The sequence below is a fragment of the Arvicanthis niloticus genome, chromosome 1, assembly GCF_011762505.2.
Source record: "Arvicanthis niloticus isolate mArvNil1 chromosome 1, mArvNil1.pat.X, whole genome shotgun sequence".
Taxonomy (NCBI): Eukaryota; Metazoa; Chordata; class Mammalia; order Rodentia; family Muridae; genus Arvicanthis; species Arvicanthis niloticus.
In genome coordinates this window covers 93284774-93308625 of record NC_047658.1, presented here as the reverse complement: position 1 = coordinate 93308625, position 23852 = coordinate 93284774, and the positions used below count along the sequence as shown (strand labels likewise).

The 23852-nt window shown below is 42.0% G+C and overlaps 1 protein-coding gene across 2 annotated transcripts in view; it reads left to right on the top strand.

The window, feature by feature from the left end:
- Xpo6 (exportin 6) overlaps nucleotides 1–23852 on the top strand; it is a 94733-nt gene that overhangs the window by 10735 nt on the left and 60146 nt on the right. For both annotated transcript variants that reach the window (XM_034496702.2, XM_034496710.2), the window contains exons 2-4: nucleotides 13892–13982; nucleotides 17460–17572; nucleotides 19139–19336. In XM_034496702.2, coding sequence (XP_034352593.1) covers nucleotides 13892–13982; nucleotides 17460–17572; nucleotides 19139–19336 — 402 coding nt within the window. The remainder of the gene's footprint in view (nucleotides 1–13891; nucleotides 13983–17459; nucleotides 17573–19138; nucleotides 19337–23852) is intronic.

Sequence of the window (23852 nt, the reverse complement as noted above, 5' to 3'; positions counted from 1 at the left end):
TGTGTGATATCTGTAATTGTTAATGAATTAATAATGAAAGTTAAGATATTGTTTATGAATGTAAGGGATCCATTCCAGCAAGGCTGCAGAATCACACATTCATCTGACCTGCAGCTGTTAATGGTGAGAGGGGAAGGATGAACAGAAGCTTTGATACTTTTAAATTTTCCTGCCAAGTAGGTGGCACACACCTGTGATCCCAGAATTCAAATGAGGCAGGGCAGTCTGGGGTTCAAGGCCCGTTGAGTTCAAAGCCAGCCTGGCTAAAACTTGGGCTTCCTAAAAGGTAATATGCAGCTTGGATTTCAGAGCAGATATGGGAAGTCTCTAGATAGAGTTTGGGACATTTGGAGTAGAGGGTGCAGCAGGTGGAGTGCACACCTAGACTGTGTGCTTAGTGATGTTCATATTGGGTGGATGGAAGTGTGGAATGAGGTTTTGCTAGGTAGCACAGCTATCCTTTGAGGGTGTGACCTGGGAAGGGAGCCCTTGTCCTCATGAATACTCAGAAAATTCTTTATCTGAGTTCTTCAGTCTGCTTAGAGGAATAAAAATTAAGTGATCTGTCAAGGGTTTGTTTGTTTGTTTCAAAGATAATTTTAGACTTTAGAATAGTTCTAAAGTCAATCCGGATTTCTGTGCACATCTTTACAGAGTTACTAAAAACAAAAACCAAAGCCCTGCAGGAAGCACCCTGAGTATTGATTTGTGGCCAACTCAGTTTTTGCGCCATCTTCATCCTAGTACTGATAGGCAGTTGAAGCTGGTGCTGCTTACAGACTCACAATATTCTGCTGCCTCTTGATTTTGCCCAGTAGTTACTCTGATTACAAGTTATTTTGAACTCTAAAATATTTGATAGCTTTCTTTTTAACTAATTTATTTTTATTTTATGTGCATTGGTGTTTTGCCTCCATGTATGTTTGTGAGAAGGTGTCAAATCTTGGAGTTACAGACAGTTGTGAGTTGCCATGTGGGTGCTGGGAATTGAGCCAGGTCTTCTGGAAGAGCCGCCAGTGCCCTTTACCACTGAGCCATCTTGATAGCTATTTATGAAAAAACAAGAAATTAGTACCTGTATGTTTGCTTTCTTGTCTTGTTTTCTGTTTACTTTCTAAATGGTTGTCTTTGCACTGTAAATGCACTTTTCTCACTTAACAGTATAGTAGAATTTTTTTTTTCAGATTGGTAAATGTTTCCCAAGTTTTTATGATGACTGTAACATTGCATTGAATGGATTCTTAGGCAGTTAAGATTTTTGCCATAATAAACAATGTGTGATTAAAGTCTTGCAAAAAGCCTTTTCTGAGTATTAGGAGTTGCTTTAGGACATATTCCTAGGCTCAAGGGTAGGGAGACTCCCCTCTACCCTTTCTCATAAGTCTTTTATTTGGGGATATTTTTAAGTTTAATATGCACATTTAAAAGACACTTGATCATATTTTCCAGAAAGGTTATGGCAGCTTGTTCTTGTTTCTAGCAATGTTAGTAAACATCAGTGGCATTGATAGTGTTAAGAAAGTACTGCTAGCAAGGGTTAGTGGCTCCTTAACTAGTCCTCAGTAGTGTGTGTGTGTGTGTGTGTGTGTAGAAAAAGTTATTTTGGGTCAGAATTTATTTTCTGTTTATAGTAGTAGCTCTCTCTCTCTTTTGTTTTGGATCTGTCTGAAGCTTGGGCTAGCTTTACATCACAGTCTTCCTGCCTCATCTCAAGTGCTGACTTACAGCTGTACACACGATCACGATTGTGCCTGTCTTAAAACTTGACATTCTAAAGTGTTCCAAATTCAGTGACATAGGACAAGAAGTGCAGCTCACTAGTAGAGCACCCATCCAGCATGCCCCTAGTTCAGTTCTCAACACCACAAACAGCATGTGACATTGGGTACATTTGAGATGTAGAGTTTGAGAGTTTTTTCATTACTCTACAGGAAGTCCTGTACCTACTCAGTTCTGTCTGTCTGTCTCTCCTCCAAGCCCTTGGCTTTTGTGTCTATGGATATGTTTGCTGTGAATACTTTATATAAATGAAATCATACAGTATGCCACCACTCAGTCTCTTTCCCCCTCCTTGGAGTCTTGGTTGTGTTGCTTAGGGTACCCTTGAACTCCTAGGGCAGCAACCTCTCAAGTACAACTACATAAGTATTTTTTTTTCTAAAAATTTGTGCCAGTCGGTGGTGATGCACACCTTTGACCCCAGCGCTCAGGAGGCAGAGGCAGGCAGATCTCTGTGATTTGGAGGATAGACTGGTCTACAGAGTGAGTTTCAGGGCAACGAAAACTATACAGAGAAACCCTGTCTCAAAACAATAACAGAAAAGATTAAGTTGAATCACACCTATGTATTATAGTTAGAAGATGGGTAATCTCTTTGGTAGCACTCTGGAATTCTGGAGAATTGGGCATGAGGAAGAAGTAGTTTTTACAGTTAACCAGTAGAGGATCAATGACTGTAGGGCCTGAGATAAGAAGGAATCTGAGACAAGGACAAAGGTGGCTTTTGAATAAAATGGCAGCACTTGTCATGCTGGGGATAGGTAGGAGCCTTGTAGATAACACCCTTGGTTCTGCTCATACAGATAGAATTCTAGTGGGCATGCACTGCCATTGGTTCATGGCTCTGTGAGTAAAGGTGCTTGACTGTCTGAGTTGGTACCTAGGAATATGTGGTGGAAGGAGGGTGGAGGGCCAATATTCCAGTATTTTCTATATTGTCTAAGCTACTATGATATCATTATCTTGACTTGAAAGCCTTCACAGATATGACTGAGCATTAATAAAAAATATAAATATTAGAGCAGTGCTGGGTATAGTCAGAGGAATAAACTGGTAACAGCTTTGGGACATTGTCTTCATAAAAGCGAGTGACAAGGCTGGGGATGTAGTTCAATGATAGAACACTTGCCTGGTATATGTAAGGCCTTGGATTTAGACAGATGAAATAACATGCAAGTGTTCACATGAAGTTCACATAAAAGAAATCTGTGATAAGGAGACATTGATCCTAACCAACACTTGCATACTGAAGTATACTCCTGATTGTCTTTCATACCAGGGTGCTCTGGAAGCATGCAGGAGTTCCTCAAGTTACTCAGGCTTGACTCAGTGGACTGGCTCTAGTCTGTCTTTTCTACTGTCATGCATCTCTCTTAGTGGAAGCATTGGTGCTCATCAAACCTGCTGGTTTGTGTAGACAGCTTCTTTCTGTGTCTTTTATTCTTGTTGTGGTCTACATTTAGGGGTAGCCTTCAGTACCTCATGCTGGAGGAGCAGTTGAACGTATTATTCTGGGCCTGCTCTTCCTTTGCTCAGGAGTGATTTCTCCTGGTGTACTAAGGAAAGCATCACACTGTGGGTCCACTTCTGCCAGATATGTAGTCCTGCATCCATGCATCAGAACCATGCCTAGCTTCATACTGGAACTCTCGCTGCCCTGTGCTCGATGTGCTCTGCATCCTTGCAGAGGTTAGAGCTAGCCCTTTTCCCTAGCCTTGGGGGTGGGTTAATAAAACAGTTCAGAATGAGAAGAAGAGTTGGAAGAGAAGGAGGAAGAAGAGGCAGACAGCACTGCCTATAAGAACATTAGACTTTGACTTGTACTTTGGATCTTGAGATAGAAAACCACGGGATAGATCCTGGAGGGAGAAAGGACGTGGTTATATATACCTCAGTTCACACCAGTCTGTAGACCATCTGGAGGCTTCTGCCAAAATCAGGCAGGTGCTGTTTTAGTTGTTAAAGTGTGATGCCTGGTAGTAGTTTAGAATGGAAGTGTATGGGTTTTACAAAAGAGGCTTGCTGTTAGGACACTTGGTAACAACAATTGAAATTGCTTGCACAGAAGCAATATTGTTGGTAGTTTTTCTTGATGACAGAGTTGCCGTGTGCTCTTACTTTGGTGATCTGCTAATGTCACATTCATTACCTGATTGCATTCAGTGCAGTGCCAGCTCATTTATTTTCAGACACTTGGAGCAGAACACTTGTGTGGAGGAACCATCACTGGTAGGAGCTCTGGGCATTCTGCTCTGTTCTTGACTTCACTAATAACTAGGTAACTGGGCAAACAGCTTTATTTTCCTTTTTGCTGATGCAAGGTTGCACTTGCTGTTCACTGTGGCTATTTTTTCTGTCTTAAGATTCTCAGTCCTGTTTTAGAATTTCTGGATAGCATCTTTGTGTCAGTATGCTCAGTAAGTGTCATTGGAATGACATGTTGGTACACATGTCTGTCTTCTGAGATATGTTGGAAAGAGAAGCAGATGTGCTAAAGAGAATGCCTGTTGGTGATGCCTTACTAATTTTGGACAGTTTTCTTGCAGAATAACCTTTTATCATTCTTTTGCCTGTCTAATTGAAGCCCTCTGGGAGATATTTTTAATGTCTAAGCTGTGTAATCTCCCCCCCCCCCAAAAAAAAAAAAAAAACAATGGGTGAAAATCTACTTGGCTTTTTAGTAAGTTAATCTTTTTTCTATTAGACCCCCTACCCTTTTTCATTTGCAAAGCCATCTTGGAGCAGTGAGGAGCAAGGTGGAAGATAATGATCCACTAGAAGATTAAAAACTTGTTAGTGGGGCTGACTCAGCAGTTAGGAGTCTGATTGCTCTTCTAAAGGACCTGGGTTTTAGTCCCAGCACCCACATGATTGCTCTCCAACCACCTGTAACTCCAATTCCAGATCTGATGGCCTCTGTGGGCACTGCATGCATGTGGTACACAGACATACATAGAGGCAAAACACTCATACACATAAAATAAAAATAAATAAAACAAGCAAGCAAAACACCTTGTTAATGATTGTTTTGGCAGCATATACACTAAAATTGGAGTGATACAGAGAATATCATGGTCCCTGTGCAAGGAGAACATTGCACTCCTGGAGCATTCCATTTAGAATAATGTTGTTTTAAAGGGGCTGGAGAGTGGTTAAGAGCTCTTACTGCTTGCTCTTCCTGAGGACCACAGTTCAGTTCCAGTACCCACTGGAAATTTCAGTCCTAGAGGATCTGACACCCTCTTCTGGCCTTGTTCGGGCACTGTGTGTGTGTGTGTGTGTGTGTGTGTGTGTGTGTATATGTGTGTACACAACAACAGAAGCAACAATAGTAGTTTTCAAAACAAAAGAAAACAAAAAACCATCCCATGGGCAGAGCTAAGTATTATTCCCTAAGCTCAGAGTTTAGAAATACTTGCTGCTCTTGTGGAAGAACCAGGTTCAGTTCTCCGGATCAGCCATGACCTCTCAGATTCGTCAGAATTATTCCACCGAAGTGGAAGCTGCCATAAACTGCCTGGTCAACTTGCACCTGTGGGCCTCCTACACCTACCTCTCTCTGGGCTTCTTTTTGGACCGGGATGACTTGGCTTTGGAGGGTGTAGGCCACTACTTCTGCGAACTGGCTGAGGAGAAGCACGAGGGCGCAGAGCGTCTCCTCAAGTTGCAGAACGATTGTGGGGGCCGTGCACTCTTCCAGGATGTGCAGAAGCCATCTCAAGATGAATGAGGTAAAACCCAGGAGGCCATGGAAGCTGCCTTGGCCCTGGAGAAGAACCTGAACCAGGCCCTCTTGGATTTTCATGCCCTAGGATCTGCCCGTACAGACCCTCATCTCTGTGACTTCTTGGAAAGCCACTTCCTGGATAAGGAGGTGAAGCTCATCAAGAAGATGGGCAACCATCTGACCAACATCCGTAGGCTGGCAGGGCCACAACCAGCGCAGCCTGGAGTGCTCCAGGCATGTCTGGGAGAGTATCTTTTTGAGCGCCTCACTCTCAAGCACGACTAGGAGGCCTCTGCGCCTTCAAGGGGCTCTCTCCTCTGCTCTGTACCAGCCCACCTCAGAACCTCCACCTGAATGAACCTCTCAAGCCACTAGACAACTTTGTAACCGCCCTGGAGCCTCTCCCAAGTCTTGGACCAAGTGAAAATAAAGCTTTTTGAAACAGGAAAAAAAAAAAAAAAAAGAAGAAAAGAAAAGATAATTAGATATTAAAGATCCACACAGAGATTCTGTCTAGTCATGTCTGTAATTGTTCCCAATGGGCAAATACTGTTGAACTTTGGACTGTAGGTAGACAAGGAACTTTCCAAGGCAGATGGGTCTCTTTGCTCTTTGGTTCCAGGTGATGTTCATAGTGTGACGTGCAAGCCTTTGTCCTGGCTGCATGTAACTGCAACACTGTTTCTCTGCCTGGTTAGAGTACGTTTTCCCAGTAGCTCTTGTTCTACCCCACCCTTATCCTTGTAGCTACTCTTGTTGCTGTGATCTTGTACCTGACAAAACCCATGTAAGGAAAGAGAAGGGGTTCTTTTGGCTCACAGAGGAAACAGACCAGTATGGTGGGGAAGACATGGTGGCAGGAGTTTGAGGAAATAGCTGGTCATACTGAGTCTGCAGTCAGCAATCAATGAGAGGTAATTGCTAGTGCTCAACTAGCTGTCTGCCTTTTATACCATCTGGGACCCCAGCCTCTGGAACTCATATTTGAGGTGGACCTTCCAATCTCAGCCTAATCTAGGGAATCCTTCACAGCCATGGTCACAGGCTTATGCCAGTGGTAATTCTAGATTGTAATTGTCAGTCGTCAGCATTCACACCATACTTTTTTTTGTTGTTGTTGTAACCATAGACTGGCTAAGACTCCAACAGCACCTAGTGTGCTGAGCACTCAGCTGGAGGCTTTGAGTGAATCCTTTAGAGTGTGAGTGACTGTTGTTCTGAGTACTAGGGCTAGAGAGATCAGCTGGTTTCATCCGCTTGCTTAGAGAGAAACACAAGATTTATAGTTCAACAAAGATGTGTTCAGTTTGGGTTTTAGAAATGAAAGTACCTGTGGGCTGTAACAACATAGAGGAGAGTTGGAGGAGGAGGAGTTTGAGGGCGTATATCTTGGGACTAGAGCTTCCTTCCTGTTCTTTGCTACTTTCTTGCTTTTTTGAGCCTGATGACTTTGTAGCACTGGTGTGGGGGAGGGGCACCCTCCCATTGATTGTCATGTGTGTTACTTTGGATCTTTTACTACAGCTAAAACCACCTCTCCCTCTCTCTCTCTCTCTCTCTCTCTCTCTCTCTCTCTCTATCTCTCTCCTTTTCTGCCTGTTTTCTGTGGTGAAAATGTAAGGAAGGAGTGTTCTTTTGAGAGTGGAGACATCTATGGTGATGGTATTATCTTTGAGAGATAGTTTACTTGAGACTGAAGTTCCTTGCTAATTCTGTACTTTTGAACCTTGGTTGACAGGTAGTGTGGGATCAGTATCAATATCAGAGAGGCTGTGAACCTATATAGGAAGGATGTCTGTGGTCCGCTGGGTACACAAGTTGTAGCTCCCAGGAAAGGAAGCAGAAAGTTTGAGAAAGGCTTCTTTTAAAGCCAAGAGTTATGCTGCAGAGAAGATTGTTTTAATTTCTTTTTACATTTATTTAATTATTTTGTGAACATATGTGTTTGTGTGGGTGTATGTCCCATGGTACACATGTGGAGATCAGAGGGCTATTTGCAATATGTGGGCTTCAGGGTTCAAGGTCAGGTAACCAGGCTTGGGTAAGCATTTTACCTAATGATCCATCTTTCTCCAGCCTGAGATGATTATTTAGAGGTCATTAGGTAAAACATTACAGATTTAGTCAAAGTTTGAGAAAACTTACGTTTTGTCACAGGACAAAGGCCCATATAGATCATCTACCATCAGGACTTCGGTTAGGCTTTGTTAAAGATATTTTTAGCAACTATTTACATAGTTATTTTTTTTTAAAAAAAGATTTCTTTGTGAACAAGGGTCATACTTACAGCTTTTTCGATGGAAAATTAATATCACATGTGCATCTTTGTGGGACTCAGCAGTAATAGAGCTGAAGCGATAGCAGGAGTATAGGAGCAATCTTGTTTTTAAACTCACCTAGAATTGATCTGAGAATTGTAATACTGTCTATAACACTGACATCAGTAGCTTGATTTTTAAGTCCCTACTTTATGACTAGTATTGTGCTTATTATATGTGCTTTATGTAAATTAATCTCATTTAGTCCTTAGAAGGATCCAGTGTCTTAAAATTTTCTCTTTTTTAACATAGGAGGCAAAGGTATCTGTTAAAAACTTGGCCAAGGTTCCAGGTGTATGTGATTGAGAGCCTGGGGAATCTGATTTTATAAGATACACTCTTTACCTAGTGGTGTGGGTAGAAGTCTGCAGACCTGATTACAAGATAAAGACAAAGGGGAAAACCAAAGGGAAACAGACTGGTCCAGGTTATAATCTTCATGAGACATTTAATGAAGGCAGAGCTGTAAATTTTCTCTCCCACAGCAAGTCAAGATAGAAGTCCCCATGAGTGTTCAGATGCCATGATGCTTCTCTTCCAGGGAGCCTTGGGAACTAGACATCTTTTAAGTCTGACCCCCCCATTCCTGCTGATGTCTCTGCATTCTCCAGGACCCGTGCACGAGATCCCTGGCTCTGGGCACTGAGGCACTCCTGTAGGATGGTAATCACTAGACTGTACTTTCTCATTTGTAGCTTCTACTCTGCACCCTCGGGATCCTTCTGATTCTTTCAGACCAGGAACCGTCTTACTCCTCTTTACATCTCAGGAGTAGCAAGCTCATTTGCCAAATAAATAACTTACTTTCTCAAGGTCAGTCTAGATTTAAAGGCTACGTAAAGCTAGATCCAGAAGAACCATGGTTTAGAAGTCTGCCTTTAGGGAAGTTGGGAAAGTTGGTATCAAAGTGACCAGCTAGAAGAAGCTAATTTTACAGGCAGTAAGGTAGGGAGTGGTGGAAATTGTGAGGAAAGATGGCACAAAGTGAGAAAGCATTGGAAAACTGTGTGCAGCAGGCTCAGTGGAGCCAGCCATAGACACTAGGAAAAAGTCAAAGAAAATGTCAGAGTCTGTGACCTTTGTCTTCCTTTTCAAGTTTTCTTTGATGAGGTGATTCTGAGCCTTGATTGGCTTTGGTTCCTTAATGAGTCATAAGCACAGGTCTTTGAACTGCTTATCCAGAAACAGACATAGACAGCAGCAGAAATCCAGGCAGGCAGCTGTGTGCCCATTAACAATGCTGCAGCAGAGAATGTAGGTTTGTCTTAGATAGATGCATGGCTCTCCTAGAGGATTCTAGGACAGCTATAGTTCATCGTCCCATTTTGCCCAAAGATTTTAAGTGTGCCTTTTTCTGTTGGGGTTAGCCTTGGGGAGGCACAGGTAAATAAAACAGTAATATATGACTTCGCTGTGGTGGCTGCTTTGGATACATAGGCAACAGTGGGACTCACATGGAGACTGCAGGTCTCTCTTTACACTGTAGTGAGCAGTCGTGCTAACTGATGAAAATACCGTTGAAACTCATGGTCTAAATTTTGAAGATGCGGTTTGAAAGCTCACAGCACATGTACATGTTCTTAGAGACAACTAATTATAGCTGTTACAGCATGTAACACTCAAACCAAGAGTAGAATATTCTTGGAGTTCCAAGACAGTTCTTCCCCAAAGTAACCACTATTCTGACTGTAATACACAACTTAGTCTTAGTTTTGTTTAAAATTTTTGATGTAAAACAGGTTAGGCATAGTGTTACACATCTTGAATTCCAGCTCTCAGGAGGCAGAGGCAGAGAGGTAGAGGTGTGTGATCTACTTGGTCTACTAGAGAGCTCCTACTTGGCCAGCTTGGTCTATTAGAGAGTTCCAGGTTAGCCAGGCCCACACGGAGAAACCCTGCCCCAGGCTGTGTGTGTGTGTGTGTGTGTGTGTGTGTGTGTAAAACAGATAGTGAAAGGGTGTGCTTTGACATCTTTCATTTGTTCACTGAGATCCTTTGTTGTCGCTACAAGATTATTTATTCATGTCAGCTTATAGTATTCTCTCATGTAAACAAACCACAACTCATTCCATTAGTGATAGGCATTTGAGTTTTTAAATTTTTTTATTTTGTGTAATGGCTCTGTGAATATGTTTGTACATTTTATTTGGTATACATGCACAGATTTCCATTAGTTATCAGAATTGCTTTTACTAGACTTACTAGCTTTCTCAAGTGTGTATGTTCTTGCGCATAGTGTCTGCATATCTTGGTTGCTTAGTAAACACATGATACTGTCAGTTTTAGGGATTTTGAAAAAAGTTTTACTTATTTTTCTGTGTGTCGGTATTTTGCCTATGTGCTTGTGTGTACCATGTGCATGTCTGGTGTCTGAAAGGGCCAGAAGAAGGCATTGGGTCTCCTGGGACTGGAGTTACAGATGGTTGTGAGCTGCCATGTGGGTGCTAGGAGCTTGAGCCATCTCTTGAGCTCACTGAGTCTAATTTCCCTATTCTGGTGGTTGTGTGGCAGCCTCTTACATTTTAAGTTTGTATTTCCCTGATGAGATGAACACTTACTTAGGTTTCTCTTTTTTAAGTAACTTTGTCCAAAGGTTCTTACCTTTTCTCTGTTATGTTACTCTGTACTCTGATGTGAATTCTGTCAGTTCCCATTCAGTGTTTTCTCCCATTCTGCAGCTTCCTTGTGCCCTTTGCTGAGCAGTTGGGTTTGTTGTTATTTCTTTGTGTTTAGTGCTTTATTTGTCCCAACCATAGAAAGAAACTGTAACCTTGGTCATGTAGAGCTCATTCTGTAGAAGCGCTATTGTTTTAACTTTTCACATTTTGTGGCTTACATTTAAGGTTTTTTTTTTTTTTTTTTTTTTTTTGTGATTGATCTGTGTGTGTCTCAGTGAGATTTATTTATTTTAATACATTTACTTGTGTGTTTATTCAGGTGAACATATATGTCTGCCGTTTGGGAGAACATATCCCTATATGTCTGCCTTTCTTTCTTCAAGATTGGCAGGCATGGTGTCAAGGCTTTTACCTGCTGAGCCGTTACGAGAGCTCCTCACTTAGTTTTAAGTTAGTCTTCAAGATCTGAAACAAATCTCAGTAGAAGTTGTGAAGCTTGCAGATTGATCTGAATCCTGAGATGCTGACCCTTCCTGTTCCAACTTAGAGTTGTGGGGGCTTTCCTGTATATTCTTTGTCTCATTACTTGAGAGTGTGGTGTTGCCTGGTGTGTTAACCCACCAGTCTGGATCTGGCTTTGCCACTTGCTTGAAACAGCTGGCAAAGGTTTCGGTGGCTTTCCTGGCAAAGGGGTTGGGGATCTCCAATATTCTTTAACTATTTGCAGGTCTTGAGTGTATCCTGTTTGTCTTCTACTTCTGATTGTTTACTCAGGTGAAGTCTGGGACTTCTTTTTATCCACTGTAAATAAACACAATTTGCTTTTTGGGATCTTGTCTGAGAAGTGATTCTGTTTGGTATCCTCTGCAGGCAAGAATGAGTACAGTTTTGGAGGAGATCTGACTACTTTTGTTTTGCAGTGTTCCCGCCTGTTTTTATTTGGTATCTAAGACCAAGTAAATATCAGAGTATCCATCCTTGCCTTCTTAGTTTATCCTGCAGTTTGGGATATAGATCACCGTTTTTGATCCCTGTATGCTGTGAAACAGTAGTGTTGGCTATTGAAGTGATCAGAATGTAACTAGCTTGAATCCATGCTTGTTGCGAACTTTAACATTTGCCAATTTCCTTATTTCTCTAAGGCTCTCTTGGAACTCTCTGTATAGACCAGGCTGGTTTCAAACTTATAGATTGCCTGCTTCAGCCTTTCAGGCTTCTGAGTACTGGGATTAAAGGCATGCACCACCATGCCTATCCCTAGCCTCCATTATTATTATTTTGTATTGCTTGTTTTGAGACAATCTCATATTGCCCAGACTGCCTTCAAGGATTATTTTTTCATTTTTAATTGTGTGTGTGCATGCATACATACATACAGTGTGTGCAGGTGCCTGAGAAGGTCAGAGGTAATCAAATTTCCGTGCTCCTGTTGTTATGGGTCATTGTGAGCCACCTAAGATGGGTGCTGGGAACTTGGGTCCTCTGAAAGAGCAGTATACACTTTAAACCATTGAGCCATTTTTCCAGCCCCTAGACTGACATCAAACTTTGTGGCTAAAGATGACTTTGAACTTCCTTTTGCTTTCATCTCCCTGATTGCTGGGATTATAGGCATGTGCCGCTGTGTCCTTTGTTTGTGTGTCTGAGTGTTGTTGTTGGAAATCAGCTAGGCAGACACTTTACCAACTGAGGTGTGGCCACAGCCTTTACTTCATTTTGAGACAGGGTTTCATTAGGTTGCCCAGGTTAGCCTCCTATCCTGAGTAGTGTGGGTGATAGACTCATATCACATGACCTAGTTGTAGTTTAATTTTAAATAGAACATCCTTCCCCTTTTCCCAAATGAAATGACGTGCAAGTTGTTACTGTCTCCAGACTGCTGTGGCAGAGATCTTCCTGCCTCAGCCTGTCAAGTAGCTGGATGTGTACCATTCATCTGGCATATAGGTAATTTTTCTAGAACAGGTTGGCTTGCAAGCTATAAAATTCAGACAAGAAAAATTTCTTTGAGTTACAAGTACTAATACTATGGGAAAATTAATCATTGATCAGGTCTGTTCAGCTGTCATCGCACGGCCAGCCTGCTGTGCCGGCAGTATGGGAGGCACAGCCTTGCCTGGTGCTGCCTGTGCATGGCCAGTGTTGGTGTTGTATGTGGTGCTGTTCTTGTAATTTGGCTTATTAAGGAAGATGGCTGAAGTTTCTGTCTCCACAGGAGTAAATGACTGGCTGGAGATAGGCTTCCAGACTTCTCACAGTTCAGCAGGAAACATGTTTAAAAGTGAGCCTGTTGTCTTAAAAGGCTCTGCTATCTGCTAGTAAATTTGGAGATTTGGGGAAGGGAAACAGGAAAAGAATTAAGAACTAACTAAAATAACAGGAGTTCTCAGGTAGATAATGCCAATGAAGATTGAGACATAGCCTTTGGATACTCAACTTTTTTTGCACAGACTGTATGGAGAGGTTTCTGCTACTATCATTTAAAAAATTTTTTTATGAAATAGGTCCGTAGTCTAGGTTGGCCTAGAACTTGTTTGTCATCTTATTGCTTCAGCCTTCTAAGTGCTAAGACCACAGGAGTGTGGCATTAGACTTTGCATGGGGTTTAGAATTAAGTTTACTGGTAGCAGCAGTTCTCTTGCTGAGTGAAAAGGAAGTGGAGGTCTATGTGCAAGAGGGAACTGGAGTGCACTTACAGCCTCATGCTGTATTTTTTCTTTTTTGCTTTTTGAGACAGGGTTTCTCTGTGTAGCTCTAGCTATACTGGAACTCACTCTGTAGGCCTAAAACTTGCTTCCTGTGCCTCTGGAGAGCTGGGATTAAAGATGTACACCATGTCTGGCTCAAGGGCCTTCCTCTTACCTTGTTGTCTCTTCTCAGTCTGTCCTTTGTGGATTGTCAGCACAGGTTAAACGTTAAGCTCCTGCCTAAGCTTTGCTCTCAGCTGACTGTGCGTTCATCTCTTTTGGCTGTTCATGTGAGATGGAAAGCTGAATGTATCCAGGATTCCTGAAGCACCTTCAGAAACCCCAAGAGGCCATGTGGCTTACATTTCTCTATATTAACATCTGGGTAGTTATTCAGGCATGGGGTGCCCAGGTCATGTATGGAGGGCCTATGGGCCTCCCAGGACGTTTGTTCTCCCTGTTCAGCCAAGGCTGGGTCTGTTAATTTTCTTTCAGCATCATTCTATAATTGCATTTTGAATTACTTGTTTTTCTTTTCCTTAACATAAATAATTAAAATTACATGGCATGTATTTGTAGAAGATACTAAAACTGGGTTTTAAGCCAGATGGAAATTCCTATTGTTTTCCTGGCTTGTATTGTGCATCTGAAGAATGTTGAACCAATATATTTTGGGAAGTAAATTACTCTTGTTGTGTATGGGAGTTGGAAGGAACTGAGGGGCAGAAGCAGTTACTGATTTTTCTCAAATTCCTTTGCCAGGCATCTGAAGAAGCCTCCCTCAGGGCGTTGGAAAGCCTGATGACAGAATTTTTCCATGACTGTACAACCAATGAAAGGAAGCGTGAGATAGGTAAGTGGAATTTGGGGAAGAAGGAATTGATACCCTTGGTTGGTCAAACCTGCATGTGCCCCTTGAATTCTTGGCTGCTTTGCTCTGGTTCATGTTGGGCAGGTAGGGCTTGCACACCCAGCATAGTGATTGGTTTTCATGCCCTTCAGTCAAGTGGAAAAGCCTCTGCTTTGTTTCTAATCTCAGTAGTGTTGTTGAAAGAGGCCCACAATCATTAATTTCAGAACAAGAACAGTTTATGAAAGTGTCAGGATGGTCACAGTGAGACACAGTGGAGTCTGATGAGCCCCTAGCTGGTTGACCTTGGAGACTTCGATCACCTTCTCTTCCTTCTCTTTCCTGTCACCATACTCATTCTGTGGTTTTCATGAACAAAGGCTCCTCAACAGAAAACATGGAGGTGTAAGCACTTGCTGTCTTTGGCCTCAGCATGTTTGAGAACCCACTTTTTTTATTTTTATTTTTATTTTTATTACCACAATAATGTTAATCAAACACACTAGAAAGAAGGTAATTTATTCAGGCATCACTCCCTGCCTCAGGGACATGGTCCACTGTGCTGCGTAAGCAATCTTTCTCCCTTGAATCCTCTCTTGGACACTCTTTTGTGTGTGTGAGACTACTCTGTACTCACCGTATTGTTGCTTCCCTTTCCTTAAGGGCTGTCTTTGCCTCAGAACCTTAAAGACTCACTTCTGTTACCATTGGTTTGACTCATGTTAGCCAGTTAAACCTCCTGGCCCAGTCTAAGTACCACCCAAAGTCCCCATGAGGTTGAGACTTTTCAGATGGCTAGGAGATCTTATAGAACTTGCTATAGCCTGTTTTTGTTAGCTTCCTTGAAGCATCATGTCATCTTATAGCTGGGACTCCCAACAGCCTGCACCCTACATACCTCTCTTTTCTGAGAGAGTACACTGTAGAGAAATAGAATGGGTGTAGACCAAGGACTAGGAGATGAGCAGCGTCTGCCTGAGGAGAAGTACCTTGCTTGCTACTCTGGTTCTGTAATTACTCTGATTATCCTCCTGCCCCATTGTGACCTCCTTTTCATTCAGTTTTACACTACTGACATATTCATATTTATAGTGAAAATACTAGATACAATTTTTACCAAAAATAAAAAGGTAGATCTTTCTCTGTGTTAGTCTCCTATAATCTTTCACTCTGATTCTTTCAAACTCTGTCATTGTAATAGAAATGCCTTTGGTTTTTCTTTTTTTCTTTTTTCTTTTTTTTTTTTTTTTAAAGATTTATTTATTTATTTCATGCATGTGAGTACACTGTCGATGTCTTCAGACGCACCCAGAAGAGGGTATCATATCCCATAGCAGATGGTTGTGAGCCACCATGTGGTTGCTGGGAATTGAACTCAGGACCTCTGGAAAAACAGTCAGTGCTCTTAACCGATGAGCCATCTCTCCAGCCCTTTTTTTTTTTTTTTTTGTTTTTTTTTTGAGACAGGGTTTCTCTGTATAGCTCTGGCTATCCTGGAACTCAATCTGTAGACCAGGCTGGCCTCAAACTCAGAAATCCACCTGCCTCTGCCTCCCAAGTGCTGGGTGCCACCACTGCCCGGCCGCCTTTGATTTTTCTTTTGAACTTTTGATTTACTCATCAAACTTTGCTTACATTCATGGATTGAAAGTGGAACCTTGTATAAGATCTTCATATCTGAATCAAGCGTTTATGCAGACTAGGGGTATAGCCCAGTGGAACAGCATTTGTTCAGTGGGGATGCTGTGACACCAGCTGTATTTTAACAGTGGGGGGATGGGAGCAGAATGTAGACCAGTGGCTTGCTGGGATCAGGCTTAGGGATCAGCTGACTTGAGCTTAGCACATCATTTCCAGCTATAACTCACACTCTCTGGTTTTCTTGTGTCTCTGGATTACATAGAAACTTAATTATCAGGACATGCCATCATCTTTCACAGAACTTTTTTTTTTTTTTTTTTTTTTTAAAGAATTTATTTATTTATTTTGTGTAAGTACACTGTAGCTGTCTTCAGACACCCATATGAGGGCATCAGATCTCATTATGGATGGTTGTGAGCCACCATGTGGTTGCTGGGATTTGAACTCATGACCTCTGGAAGAGCAGTCAGTGCTCTTAACCACTGAGCCATCTCACCAGCCCTCACAGAATTTTTAACACTTAATTTTTTAAACAATTTTATGTGTATGAGTGTTTTGTCTGAATGTATGTCTGTGTACTATGTACATGGAGGAGGTCAGAAGAGGGTGTGGGATCCCCCAGAACAGAAGTTGTAGAAAGTTAGGAGCTGATGTGTGGATGTTGGGGATTGAACCCAGGTCTTCATAACCCTCCTTCTGTAGAATGTTTAGCGAGACTGCCACGTTGCACTTAGGATTGCAGGGAGCTGACACAAGAGTCAGCTGCAGTGTTGTCATAGTGACCTTGCACTCGCCGGGCTTGTTGGCAGGGATCATGGTTAGTTTGTGAATCAAGGTGGTTAATAGGCATTGTGCCCACAGATGATGGTGGGTAGCTAGGCAATTAATGCTTGCTAATTGTAAGTTTTGGCTGATGTTGTCAAGCCTGAGAGGAGAAGTGCCATTTTCATTTGACGGATACACAGTCAGGGCTGCTCTGCTAACCCTTAGGGCTCTTACTTTTTAGTTTTACTTATTTACTTTGTGTGTGTTACTATTTTTTTAAAATATTTTTGATTGGGGCTGGAGAGATGGCTCAGTGGTTGATAGCACTGGCTGCTCTTCCAGAGGACCCAGGTTCAGGTCCTAGGACCCACATGGTAGCTCACAACTGTCCAACTGTCTGTAACTCCAGTTCCAGAGGATCCTACACTCTCATACATATATACAAGTAGGCAAAACACCAATGCCCATGAAATAAAAATAAATAAATTAAAAAATATTTATTTCTATTTTATGTCTGTGACTGTTTTGCTTTCATGTATATCTGCGCATCCACTTTCATGCCTGGTGCTAATGAAGGCCAAAAAAAGGTGTCAGATTCCCTGGAACTGGAGATACAGTAAGCTGCCATGTGGCTTCTTGGATTGTTTTCTCTTTGTGCTTCTCTAGCCTTTATGTTGAATGGGCATGTGACTAGTGTAGATATCCCTGAAGAACTGTAGAACATGATGGTGTGTATTGCCTATACCTTGGGGGCTAGTTGATGTCATTTTACATTTTGGAAAGGATTGCTGCCTCACCTATAGTTTCAATAAGAGCTTGAACAATGGGTCTGTGTTATCAAAAGGTATCTTTAGGAAAGTTAGTGATCTTGATGGCCAAGGCCATTGCCTGTGTTGATGGTCACCCCAGAGTCAAGAGTATTATATAATTCCTTCAGCTGGGTTTTGTGGTTGGGTTTTGAATTATTTGTATTATGTGGGGAGGTTGGTATGTTTTAAAAATGGTGATAGCCTGGTCTTTGTATTAATTTCATGTATTTTTATAGACTTGTTTTGTGCTGTTTAACTTTTCCAGAGGAGCTTCTTAATAACTTTGCCCAGCAAGTAGGAGCTTGGAGATTCTGCTTATATTTTCTGTCCAGCACAAGGAATGACTATGTAATGATGTACAGCTTAACGGTGTTTGAGGTAAGTTGTTGCGTCATTTTATATTTCGGAAAACCACAGTGGAATTGTACACTGTTGGTATCAGGTTTTTGCTGTAATGTACAGATGACTGAGAAGCAATTGGTTGACCCTCCCATGTGGCACCTTGTCTAGTTGCCTTGTGTCTGGGGACACCTTTCTAGCTGTGATTCTAAAAAGATGAGATAGGTGGTTAACTTTTCTAGTCTGCTGGGTAGGTCATATTTGGTGACTTACCTTTTCCCTTTGTCATTTGAAAGACAAAGATAGCTAGATACTTTGGATGGAGAATGGTATTTGTATTGCCACCATCTTCCAACCATGGAAATACTCATGTTAACCCTTGTCCAAGCTTTGTCTTCTGGGCATGCTCACATCAACCTCTTTCCCACTCTCCTTTCTGTTACATTCTCAGAAGTGACTGCTTTACTCATTAACCCATTTGTTCTTTTTGGGATAGGAGTGGTATCTTGGTAATGGACTTCAGGCTGGCTTCAGACTTCCATCCTCCAGCCTCAGTCTCCCATATGATTGGATTACACATGTGTGCTGTTATGTCTGGCTTGTTCACTTACATTTGAACATTACAGTTGTTTCTGTTACTGTTTGGTGGCCAGATGGCCAATAAGACATGTTGGAGACAATGATGTAATAGCAAGTTTTTATACATATAACTTTTTATATCTTAAAATTGTTCAGTAGATCTCCCTAGAGATGGGAGAGATGGGAGAGATGGGATTGTTTTGTCCTAAGAATTTTTTCTTTTTTTTTTTTTGAGACAGGGTTTCTCTCTTTAGCCCTAGAACTTGCTCTGTAGAGCAGGCTGGCCTTGAAATCACAGAGTTCTGCATGTCTCCGCCTTTTGGGTGCTGGGATTAAAGGCATGTGCTACCACCATCCAGCTTGTCCTAAGATTTTTTTTTTTATTGGATATTTTATGTATTTATATTTCAAATGTTATCCCCTTTCCTGGTTTCCCTTCCAGAACCCTCCTATCCCATCCTCCCTCCCCCTGCTTCTGTGAGGATGCTCCCCACCAACCCACCCACTTTCACCTCCCACTTTGGCATTCCTCTACACTGGGGAATTGAGCCTTCACAGGACCAAGGGCCTCTCCTCCCACTGGTGCCAGACAATGCCATCTTCTGCTACATATGCAACTTGAGCCATGGGTACCTCCATGTGTGCTCTTTGGTTGGTGGTTTAGTTTCTGGGAGCTATGGGGCGTCTGGTTGGTTGATATTGTTGTTCTTCCTGTGGAGTTGCAAAACCCTTCAGCTTCTTCAGTCCTTTCTCTAATTCATCCATTAGGGTCCCTGTGCTCAGTCCAATGGTTGGTTTGTCCTAAGATTTTAATATTTGTGTTTATCTTTTTGCTAAATGTCCTAAACTGTTAGACATAGGTGTGTGTGTGTGTGTGTGTGTGTGTGTGTATGTATGTGAGAGAGAGAGAGAGAGAGAGAGAGAGAGAGAGAGAGAGAGAGAGAGAGATGTTACAGGTAATTATAGAATAAAAACCATTTATTGTATATAGCTCATTAATTTAAAAGATGTGTATTTGTTTTTCAGAATCTAATCAATAAAATGTGGCTGGGGGTCCCATCTCAGGATAAGATGGAAATCCGTAGCTGCTTGCCCAAACTTCTCTTGGCTCACCATAAAACCTTACCTTACTTTATTCGGAACAAACTCTGCAAAGTTATTGTTGATATTGGACGCCAAGATTGGCCCATGTTCTACCATGACTTTTTCACTAACATTTTACAGGTAAGGATCTACCTGGGGAAAGTGTCCTATAAATTGTTCGTAGAAGTGAGTATATCCCTTGACTTGAGGAGTTTTACAGTTAGTCCTTGGGGCTGCAGTTGTAAGTGTTGCAGGCTGGATTCGTACATTGCCTGTCTTTATGTTCTGTAGCTTTGCATAGTGGAGGAGGAGGGAGTAGAGGAATGGTAAGCCTAGTTGCTTCCTGTGAAGTTCTGCTCAGCAGGCCTCTGAAAACCTGGCTTTTGATACGATGGCTGTTGAAAGGGCGGTTCCAGTGGTTCCAGAATTGTCAGGAAATAATTACAAACTGTAAATAGCCATTCATAGGAGAATTATTGTGGAATGTTTGCTGCTGAGGTATGTGTTACACAGCCTTGGGATTGATAAACAAGATCAAACCGGTTTTAGAATAAATCTCATCATCAAGTGGTCCTATGTTAGCCATCTAAAGTTTCTTTTGGCTCAGTTAGTACCTTAATCTATTGGTAGTCAAGACTATATTGTGATGGTTGGTAGGGAATTTGCAGTTTATATTGTGGTTATATCTAGAATCAGCCTCCAGCTCTCTGTAGGTTGTTTGTACTTTTCTAGGCCATTAGGAAAGGAAGTAATAAGGTGAAACTGACCATGGTTCTCCCCACCCTCTAGTCTGTGGATCAGTGTACGCTTTTATAAGATTGTTCCTCAGTTTCTGAAGTCTACTGAGCCAAACCTTTGGACACATTTTAACTAAGGCCAGATTACTGAGAAACAAGCTGAATTGGAAAGGATGACTACTTCTTTCCTGATAGGGTTTGTAATAAAAATGGTCGAATGGTTACAGGTTTACTAGAAACCTAAATTTGATCTGTAGCCCAAAGGAACTTAGTGTCTGCTAAGTCAGGTGTAGAAGCTAAGTGTGTTTAGAATTTTAATTATATATTTAATTAATTGCCTTTCTGGATACAAGAGCAATAAAAATGAAAAGTTACACATTTTTTTTTCAAGTAAAGGATTACATGGGGGCAGTTTTAAAAAAGTCTTCTTTAGTTCCTTAGTTTGTTTAGTTGATACTCCATCCCCTTCTCTCTTGGAGACAGAATTTCACCACTGTGCTGTTTAGCCCAGAAGTCACAGAGATCCATCTGCCTCTGCCTCTGCCTCTGTTTCCCAAGTGCTGGACCCAAAGGTGTGTGCTACCATGCCTGACTCCATTCTAACTTGTCTGACACATTCTCATGTTTTATCCTTTACTATATTTTAGCTTAAAAACCAAACCACCCCCCCCCCCCCAAATTAAAAAAAAAAACCAACAAAACCCAAAAAACCCAAAACTGTCAACAGTAAAATTTCCTCTGAAATGTTTCCTCATTGAAATATCAGGTATTAGCTGCAGTTGTGTCTTGGAAACTGAAACTCTAAGTATTTAACTAGTACAGATTAGAAGTTGTTCCCATTCAGTCTAGACCAGCTAGAGTAGCCGGCAGGAAAGAAGAGGCCAGGGAAAGCAGCTGGGAAAGCAGCTGCAGAGGTAGTCAAACAGTCTCCAGGAAGTGCCCTTTCTTTAGAGGAGATGGGAAGGTCACACTGCCACATTCTGTTAATTCATTGAGCTTCAGGAAGGAAGAAGTTAGAAGTCAGCTTGGTTTTGGTTTGTAACCCAAGCTAGGGAACTTAGAAAGATGGAACCTTGTCCTAGCTTTGACAGAATGAGGCCTAAGATCAACTCTGGCTAGAGGTCAGGGAGTTAAAAGACAACCAACCAGGTCCAAACTCTTAAACCCTCAAAAGTGAGGAAGGTTCTCAAAAGCAATAGAAAGGGAGCGTAGAGAGCAGAGAGCAGAAGAACTCTCCTGACAGAAGCTATAACCAGCCTCGTTTCCGCTGAGAGTCCAGCTTAAGGGCATCTGGATGATGAAGGAAAGAACGAATGTCCTTTTCTCTCTGTTCATCAGAGCCTGGTGGGCTCTACAGGGAAGGTAGATTAGCTTTTGTACTTTATAGATTAATGTGGGAGGCAGTTAGGACAGTGGGTCAGTCATTCTGGTTTTTTTTTTTTTTTTTTTTTTTTTTTTTTTGAGACAGGGTTTCTCTGTATTCCCGGCTGTCCTGGAACTTTCTGTAGATTAGTCTGGCCCTGAATTCACAGATAGCTGCCTGTCTCTATCTCCCGAATGCTGGGGTAAAGGCATGCACCACCATACTTACCACTTTTAACAATCTTATGATGACTTTTTAGTGTGTGCCCTCAGAGGTCAGAAGAGAGTGTTGGATCCCCTGGATTTGGAAGTATAGGTGGTGGTGAGCCACTGATGTGGGTGCTGGGAATTGAGCTCAGAGTTCAGGTTCTCTCAAAGAGCAATATGCTCTTTTTATTGAGTATATTTGCATGTATCTGTATGAGTCTTATGTGAATGCAGATGCCCTTGGGTGTGGAATCCTCTGGAACTGGTGTTATAGGCAGTTAGGAGCATCTGATACAGGTGTTAGGAACTGAACTGGGTCCTCTGCATGAGCAGTAAGTGTTCTTAGACATGGAACAATTTCTCCAGATCTGCCGTATATTCTTAATCACTGAGCCATCTCCCTAGCCACTCTTAGGATTTTATTGAGGATGGGTAGCTATTGCTTCTCTTGCTGTAGCTTCCTTCTCTGAGTTTTTCATTTCTTCTCTGTTAGTATGTTCATCATCTACCAGCTCTTATGAATTTGTGGGCCTTGTGCAAAAAGAGGTAGGTCCAGAAGATAGGCATCATCATTATGATGTTGAGGTAGTACTAATGACAAAGGCATGAGTGAGCAAGCTCCAGTGGGCATACCAGGGTGTGGTACAAGAGCCAGAAGGGCAAGGAGGCCAGTCAGGTGATGATGAAAACAATGGCAAAGATGAGGAAGATGTTACTGGAGATGATTTTCCATGCTGTGTAATTAAAACATCTTGGTTGACTCTGGCAGGTAATGAGAAAACCATGATGGGAAGGGACACTGTTCAGAGTTGACAAACTAGGAGAAACTAAGAAGAATGATGGTGACTGCTTGGTAGATGATCTGTTTCTTAAAATTCAGCCAGACCAGGGAGCAGTAGAAAGGCAGTTGAGTCATGTAGTATTTCCAGTCCTGGGAATCTGGGTGATCCCAAATGAGGTGTCTCTCCAAAACTTTGGTCATGTCTTAGAACCAGGGTTTAGCCACAGGGATGGCCATGTTAGCACAAAGGGAACCAGGTAAAATTGCTTCTGCGTACTTCCTGTGAGAAGACTGGGGAGATGGGCCAGTCCTAAGTGTAGCTGTGGTGGGAATCGTCATTATATCTAGGCACCTAGAGCTCTCTTTGCCAAGGCGAAAGCTCTACCCCCCACCTACTTGGGCTGCTTCTACTGGTCAGGGAGAAGTGCCTCAAAGTGGTATTGGGGTTGCTCACAGCTAAACTACTTTACAGTTCAGGAGGGCAACTGATGGTATAGCCACTTAAAGCTCAAAGAGGTAACAGATGACAAGAAAGAGCAAGGCCAGGGGTAGTGTGATGTCTGAGGCTTTGGTACCAACTCCTCTATCTCAGTCTTCTGGACTACCACAGGTTAATTTCACTGCAGCTGTAAGCATTGCTGTCAGAAGAGTTGGAGCAGAGTAGGCTAGCCTGGATGGGCTCTGTCCCTGTGTGAGCTGTAAGGGCCACATGTTCTTCTGGTTCTGTCCTCTTGCCAGCTTCCTCCTTTTTCCTGAAGTCAGGGATCCAGCCACAGCTAAGGAAAGCAAAGATGACTTACTTCCTTTTTTATTTTTATTTGAGACAGGGTCTCATGTGGCCCTGGTTGGTTTGGAATTCTCTATGCAGACCAGACTGGCCTTAAACCAGTGGTTCTCAACCTTCCCAATGCTGTGACCATTAATACAGTTCTTTATTTGGTTGTGATCCCCAACCATAAAATTATTCTTGTTGCTAATTCAGAACTGTAATTTTGCTACTCTTATGAATTGGAATTCCCCCCTTTCTTCCCTGATTGGTTCTTGGGTAGACTTGCAAATTCCCACCTTTAGATTGCTGGGATTATAGCCAACTACTTGCTTTCTTGGGCTGCTTCTGAGTATAATGGAATTGCCCTTGAATTCCATTACTGAATTTAAAAAATTATTTGTTTGTGAGAGGAAAAGAGGGAGGGAGGGGAAGGGAGGGGAGATGGAATATGCATGGGCACACACCAGCGTTAAGTAAGGCCCTGCTGTGGTAGCTTAACTTCCAGTGTGAGGTTTGAACTTTGTCTAGGTCATCAGTCTTATGTGGCAAGTGCTTTTTTTTTTTTTTTTTTTTTTTTTTTTTTTTTTTTTTAAACAAAACAAACTGAGCCATCTCATCCCCTGGGTGTTTTTCTTACTCTTCAGAGATAGGCTTTTCTGTATTCTATGATAGGAAGATAGCTAACTTCCTGGGAAAAGGCTAATATACCTTGTATTGGTGAAAGTGAAGAGTATGTGGTTTGTCTTGATAGAATTCCTAAGTGTCCTTTTTTTTTTTCTGAGGTGTAGAAACGTTGTGTAG